The sequence below is a fragment of the Triticum aestivum genome, chromosome 3D (genome assembly GCF_018294505.1).
Source record: "Triticum aestivum cultivar Chinese Spring chromosome 3D, IWGSC CS RefSeq v2.1, whole genome shotgun sequence".
NCBI lineage: Eukaryota > Viridiplantae > Streptophyta > Magnoliopsida > Poales > Poaceae > Triticum > Triticum aestivum.
In genome coordinates this window covers 589,423,213-589,430,515 of record NC_057802.1, presented here as the reverse complement: position 1 = coordinate 589,430,515, position 7,303 = coordinate 589,423,213, and the positions used below count along the sequence as shown (strand labels likewise).

The 7,303-nt window shown below is 52.0% G+C and overlaps 1 protein-coding gene across 1 annotated transcript; it reads right to left on the bottom strand.

Annotated features, from left to right (window-relative positions):
- Positions 1 to 2,994: 2,994 nt before the first annotated feature.
- LOC123075697 (putative serine/threonine-protein kinase-like protein CCR3) lies at positions 2,995 to 5,159 on the bottom strand. Its single transcript, XM_044498243.1, has 3 exons — positions 4,644 to 5,159; positions 3,477 to 4,568; positions 2,995 to 3,381 (listed from the first exon to the last, which is right to left on the bottom strand). Exons 1-3 carry the CDS (start codon positions 5,112 to 5,114, stop codon positions 3,244 to 3,246), a joined length of 1,701 nt encoding a protein of 566 aa, XP_044354178.1. The 5' UTR covers positions 5,115 to 5,159; the 3' UTR covers positions 2,995 to 3,243.
- Between the last annotated feature and the right edge of the window lie 2,144 nt (positions 5,160 to 7,303).

The following is a 7,303-nucleotide window of genomic DNA, read 5'->3' as shown; positions in this document are numbered from 1 at the left end:
CCGTCGGCACGGTGGTGGGTGCGACTCGTCGGCAGCTGGGCAGATCTGCGGGATTCTACCCTTGTCTGGCCCTTGGCAGCACGGGCAACTATGGGGAAACCCTAGATCTCCTTGGGATCGAGCGATGGCGGCGCTTTTGCGCCGTAGTCCCTCTTTAGGGCATTGTTTTGGAGTTTGCTCCGGTTGAAGGGACCAGCGACGTCGGCGGCGCACGTCTGGTGGAGCAACTGTCGATGAAAATCGCGCCGACTACGGTCATGGCGGATGATGGCGGCGTCTTAGATGTCGTTCCCTTGTCGAGGCATCGTCGTTGCAGTCTGCATCATCAGGCTCGGGATGCTCCGGGGGAAACCCTAGATCTGGGTCTTCCGGATCGGACGATGATGACGTTTTATCGCTTTCCCTTCTAGGGGCATCGTTTTGGAGTAAGTGCTGGCTGGGGGATGGTGGAGCGGTGCTTCATCTCACACATCGATGGCAGCGGATATCGGCGGCATGGCGCTGTGGAGGCTCAGCGTCCGATGCACGGAGATGGACTCGCGCAGGAGGAGGTTGCTGTCTGGCGTCATGGTGACGTCGATGGCGGAGTGGCCAGACAAGGTAGAAGCCTCAATATGATCGGAAGACGGACCTGTGGAAGATGGTGGCGACGACACATGAGTGCGTCTGACCGGATTGTGTCCCAGACCCGGTATGTGGCTCGGCTGGGGCTTCCGAATATGTTTCGGCTTCCGGCTTTTGAAGTTAGACTTAGGTGAGTGGTTTGGGTAGTGGCCCAGCTAGCACCCCTTCATCATTTTGGATAGGAGTAGCGGCACGTGTTGCCAAGATGGTGGATTCAAGCACATTGTTGTAATACTTTGTAAGGTCCTCAAGAATAATCAATAAAGTGACCGTATGCATCTCCCAGATGCAGAGGCCGGGAGTCATCCTTCTTTTCTAAAGAAAAAACCTTAACTGGTTGCTTGAATGCGAGGTTTGGTCATGCATTAATTGTTCAGTCATGAGAACCCAATCGATTGAACACACTTAGGTACACCCTTGTCTATTTGTCTCTGATGCTTAGAGCGTCTACAACCGGACTTGGAAAATCCGGCTCCTCAAACACCCATGGACGCGTCCGCGGGCATTGACCGGACATCCCTCAAATGTTGCATCGCACATTCATATACCGTAAATTTCGATCCTTAAATCCATGCACGTCGATCATACGATACAAGCTGTCTGAATGCCAAATTCCAAAACACAGCAAAGCAAATCATAATTCAACAAACCGGACATGGCAAAATGAAATTAATGTCCGAGCGTGACGGATGGCCTTGGAGGGGGTCGGACAGCGTAATCCGCGTAGGGCTTGGAGGGAAGGGGTGCGGGGATCCGGGCGTGGCGGAGGAGACAACTGCTCCACCACGTCCGAACCTCACTGTGCCGCCGCCGCCTCCCTCTCTCGCTGCCGGCGTCACCGCAACTTGCGGGCGACGTTTTCCGCCTTGCAAGTCGCCGCCGCCGGATGAGGCGGACTGCATCTCCGTCGCGGTGGTGTGGGTCGGGCTGGATGACATCTCCGGCGGGGGGATCGGGACCGGAAGTAAGGATTGGGAGCAAGGGTGGAGGCCGGGGAGGGAATGGTTGGAGGACGGCGGGAGGGGGGTGGGGGAGGATTTGATGGATTTGATGCAATTTGGGATAGGGTCGACCTGTCGGGTCTGACGTGACGCGCATGCCTGGGCGCCCCATATCCGCCCTATATTTGAGATGGATATAATGGTGTCGGTCAGCCCGGACGTTTGAGGGACCCGCCTGGGTCAAAAAGTCGTGACCGGGCGGCCCGCCCAGACATATGAAGCGGATTTGAGAGGTCCGACTGTAGATGCTCTTAATTTCTCGTCTCGTCTCGTCAGTTACTCGCACATTCTCATGGGCTGAAAGTGGTGCACTGCATTCGCGCCATTCGTGGCAACCTGAGAGTTATCTCTGTTTTTTGTAGATTTGTTTTTGTACATGTTTTTATCTCTTGAACCGTATATCCAAATTCCAAACCATATTTACCATTGGTTTCCCTTGCGTTGACATCTTCGAAACTAGATTTCATGTTAGTACATTTGGACGAACTTCTTTTCAGAAAAAAAGGGTAGAAAAAAATCATATCCGGAAACACTTATTTCCCTTTTCGAGAGGCACAACTTTGCTTCTTGTGTACGCAAATCTGTGCCTCTCGTAGAACCCGAAAAAAATACACTTTTTTTCCCATTCCGAGAGGCACATGAAGCAAATCTATGTTTTCGCGAGAAGCAAATCTGTATCTCTTCTGAAACAAAAAAAAAAAGATGTTTTGTTCGAGAGGCATAGATGTGCCTCTCGTAAAAGCAAATATGTACCTCTACAAGAAGTAAATCTGTACCTGTTAAGGAACCAAAAAACACGTTTTTTCTTTTTCCGCGAGGCACAGCTCGCGGAAGCAAACATGTGCCTTCATAAAAAGTAAATTTGTACCTCTGAGGAAGAAAAAAAAACACGTTTTTTCCTTTTTGAGAGACACAACTACCTCTCGTGGAAGCAAATTTGGGCCTCCACAAAAAGAAAATGTGTGCCTTTTGTGGAAGCAAAAGAAATGTTCTTTCGGACAATTGTTTCTCGAGATATTTTCTCTTCAAAATCTAGGAAAAATGGATGAACCCCAAAAAGCCAAAAACACTCATATGAACCCTGAAAATGCGTAAACAAATCCCGAGGGAACGCCCATCACACGACATGTGGCGGTGGCAGCCTAACAAGACTGACCCTTGCGGAGTGTCCGCACGGGGTACCCCTTAGTTGCTACCGAAAAATGCAAACTGGACTGGTAAATCTCAGTCGACTGAGACTTAACCAAGTCTCAGTCGATGCTATATTCATGATATTTTATATGAAGACCCATGCAAAAAAAAAATCTTAAATTTTTCTTCGTCTTTTTAATATGTTCTGTCATTTGACCGAGACTTGTTTAAGCCTCAATCGACTGAGATTTAGCCACACTCAAACACAAAACAACAAACTGTCTCTTCGCACGAACCTGTATCACTTTGATGCGTGGTTGGGATGTTAGAAGTGACATAACTAATTCTATCTAGTCTAGATGAAAATTAACAAATCCCTGAAAACAAACTAAGGTAAGGGCCATCAACCCACGTTCCTCTTTTTACAGACATCTTTAATGACTGGTGTCTAGAGGAGAACAAGACTAATGGTCAATGACTAACTAGACTAGATAGAGTTACTAGTTATCTTAAGGTGCTGCGTGCCGTCGATAAAGTTGGAGGAGCTGCCGCCCGGATCGGACGTGCATTTCTCGTGGCCGCCACCACCTGGACGATCCTCAGCCAACGTGATCTCCGGCGACGCCTAAGCAAACAAAATAAGTAGTGAGACATGCATCTTCATCACTGTATGAACAAGATTGAACTGAATTCATTAATGTAACAGAGTTTGTAGTTTACCGGCAGGGACGGGAAGACTGCCCATTGCACGTTGCTGTCATGTTCTGGTGACTCGTGAACTGAGCTTGGCTCGTCCTTGCAGAACAATTCGAGCGCCGTCTCGAGGTTGGCCACGATGTCCGGTATGGCCGGCCGGTCCTTCCCTTCCTTCACGCAGCATCGTGCAGTCCGGGCCACGTTCTCCAGCGCCCGGAGTTGCCCGGGCGTTGGCTCCGGCACGGGTCGAGTGTCCAGCAACCCCCTAATATTGCCGGCCTCAACGATGGGGACTGCGAACGATGTCAAAGGTAGTATATCCCCCTGGTCGTCCCTCTCAATTACCTTTCTACCTGTCAGAACCTCGAGCATCATAATGCCCAGGCTGTACACGTCGCTCGTCGGCTTCACAAGACCTCTGGTCATGTACTCTGGGTCGATGTACCCAATTGTGCCAGTAATGGTGCAAGTCATCCCCAACTCCTCACTCGCCATGTCCCAGACGACCGAGGAGCCAAAGTCTGACAAACGCGGCACCCAGCTGGCGTCGAAAAGGATGTTTGCCGGCTTGATATTCCGGTGGATAATCGGCGGGTTGGCATGACAGTGCATGTGCTCGATGGCGCGCGACACGCCGAGGAGCACATCGATGCGCGTCTTCCAGGACACCGTCACGGGCGACAGCTCGGTGGAGCCCTGATCAGGGTGTAGGTGGTGGAAGAGCGTGTTGTTCTCCATGTACTCGTAGACGGTCAGCCACTCCGGTTCTTTCGGCTCCTTTCTCCACCAGGATAGCAGACGCTTTTTTTTCTGTTGCTGGTCCTTCCTTGCAGTCACGCATGATCCGAGGAGGCGGACGATGTGTTTGTGTTGGAGCCGTGGCAGGATGTCCAGCTCCGTACGGAACTCCTCCTGTAAGAAGCTGGACTGCCGGTCCATAATGCGCCTGACGGCTACCTCTCGCCCATCGTGAAGCGTTCCCCTGTACATCGTTACAGATTGGTCGGACTCGACCCCCGCGTGAGGGTCAAAATAATCGGTGGCAGCGACGATTTCTGCAAACGTGAATTCATGGATTTCATACGGTACTACTTCCTGATCGACCACTGTAGACTCCTGAAAAAGAGACCATAAATAAGCAGTCAGCATTCAAGGAGCCGCGAAACAAATTTGTACTGAAATTGCGCATACCTGCTGCAGCTGGGACGGCTGTGGAAGTGTAGACGGTTCACCTCCGGCTCCCGTGGTGTCGAGGAGGTTGTAGATTCGGTCGAGGCGGCGTGCAATGCCGATGTGGCTTGTCACGGGGAAGAGGAGGAGGTAGAAGTCGATCTTGTTCTGCATCTCCCTGAATCTTACGGCCTTCCTACCGGCCATGAAAAGACGGTACGCCGCGCTCCTCCTCTGGCAAGACTGGAGGAGCTCGTGAGCTTCCCGAAGCGTGTCGCACAGCCCGGCCATCGGCCGCGCCGACTCCGGGTCCTGCACGAGCGGCAGCAGCCGCGAGATTATGAGGACCCGACGCGCGAGCTGCCGGCACTCCCTCCTGTTCTGCCGCGCCGTCTCCGCAGCCAGCATGATCACTGAGATGAGCCCGGCGACGTCTGCGCCGACCAGCTGTGCCACCGTCGCCACATCACTCAGCTCGCTCCACAGCGTCATGGCAGCAGCCTACCTATAGCTAGGAGTTTGGCCGACCTGCACCCAAGGGCGAGACCCGGAATGATGGCGCGGTTGCCTTTGATTTATATATACTGTGCTCCTTTTAGAGTCTCCACACTGGGGCCAAGCCGTTGAAACCACTTTGCGGTCGTCGTCGCGGGGGTGGGTGGCTCTTCGCAGAAACTCCCCGGAAGCTAGGTGAAGGACTCAAGGGGACGCGTTTCACTTGGATGACTGCTGCTCACGCAGCTACCCGGGAAATATGCAGTAAAGCGGTCACTTTTTCTAGTTTTCACACGTCTGTTTTTTATTTGGCTTTAGGCCGTTTTACTATCCGTCCGATCTGCACGGATCACTGTGGCTCCACTGTCCTTCAGTTTTTTTTTTGACGGGCGACTGTCCTTCAGTTAGCGCGCCGGGTTGGTCTGTGTCGAGGGCTTTTTGCTTTGTTGGGGTTTTCCTTTCGGGTTTGCGGGTCGTGATTGGGTCTCGCTCTTCGCCCCGTGCGCCTCAGTTTATTTATTTGTTTTTTGACTCTTTTATTTATTCAGTTGGCGGGGCGACATGGAAAAGAGGCTCCCCGCCGGTGATTAGCGGCATGGGCTGGTGGAGGAGGTCCATGGCGCGTGGCGAGCCGCCGGCAGGCAGCTCACTTGTCGGCGGGAGGAACGGCACCTTTGATTCAAAGGAATTTCATAGAATTTTTGAAGGGTTTGATTCATAGGATTGAATCCTATAGAAATTTTTCCCATGGTGTACTAAGTTTCATTGCAAATCTAGCATCCGCTACAACCTTTTCTTTTTCATTTCCTTTGTTTTTCCGTAAAAGATAAACCGACCAAGGTATGCTCCTAATGTAACACTTCACCATGATGAACAAAATTAATCAATTGGATGTGTGATGTCCTATATTTTTCAGAGCAAAAATAAGCCCCAACAAAACCAGATTCGGTGCAACAATTCTAGTAACCAAAAAATCTGGGTGTGTACTGGTCCAGAAAATTACATAACAAATGATGGCACCTGTAGTGGAATCTGGCATTCCAAAGAAACAGTAAGCAAACGCCACAAAGGGGTCTTGATACATGAAAAATGTTCTGTACATTACAAGAAATCACCATATAGGAATAAGATTAGTCGTAAGTAATTGGACATCACATATGAGATGCTAATATTGAAATCAGTAACCATGCTATTTACTCCTATGCTCCACCTGCTTGCTCTTCAAACAGATTGAAAGAACCAAATCACCTTCATCAGTATGCTACCCAAAGGTTAAAACAACGTAGCAGCATACAAGTTATGCCTTCAGAGAAAAATTGTCGAGCACATACCTGGGGCGGCGGGGCTGGCTGGGGATGCGCGTCGGATGCGTGGTGCGGCTAGGCAAGGTAGAAACGGACGGCGGCGGGGCAGTTCCGGTCGTCGCCGTCGTCGTTCTGGTCAGGAGGAAGGCCGGCAGTCGCGAGGGAAGGTCCCGCAAAGCTTTGGTCCATGGCCATGGCGTCCTGCAGCATGGGAACAGAGAGATGGAGAGAGATTAGTGAGGAGAGGGAGAGAGAAGGGAGGAGGAGGGCGCTGAGTGCGGCTGACCAGCAGAGGAGGTCGGCGGCGGCGGCTTGCCGTAGCACGGGCGACGACCAGAGGCGGGGTCGACTCGCGACGATGGGGCGAGGAAGCACCTGGGAGGACGGGTCGCGCAAGTTGCTGCGGATCAGCTATTCTCCAGATCAGAGCATCTCTAGCAGACCCCTTAAACTGGTCAAACCCGTAAAAAAAGGTGTTCACAGTTTCGGTCGAAAAAACGGCGTCTAGCAGATCCTGTAAAAATTGTTCGGCCCTTAAACTTTTAAAGGGCACTGAAAATCCATCCGCGATAACCTTATATGTACAGTTTTAAAGCCAGTATATAGTTCAACTCGCAAACCGGTCAAACCTCGTCGGAGCAGACGTGCCGCCGTGGAATTGGCCGGAATCTACCCGGAACTCACCGGAATCCGTCGCCGCCTGTCGGAAGAAGCCGCCACATGCGGGAATTTGCCGCCGCCGGCCCGAATTGCGGCCGGCTCGACCTCCGCTGCTGAGGCGAGGCCGTCCACGGGTAGGGCGGAGCAGGCCACCGGCGGCTTGAATCAGGGTGGGGCAGCGCCGAAGAAGGGCGGGGGGCACTGGGGAGCTCACGCGACCAC

Bases quoted from the DNA above. Each gene is read 5' to 3' on its own strand.
- LOC123075697 (XM_044498243.1), bottom strand. From the start codon at position 5,114: ATGACGCTGTGGAGCGAGCTGAGTGATGTGGCGACGGTGGCACAGCTG. The intron at 4,569-4,643 runs GTATGCGCAATT...TCTCTTTTTCAG, and splicing joins AGCCGTCCCAGCTGCAGCAG to GAGTCTACAGTGGTCGATCA. The intron at 3,382-3,476 runs GTAAACTACAAA...TTGTTTGCTTAG, and splicing joins CAGTCTTCCCGTCCCTGCCG to GCGTCGCCGGAGATCACGTT.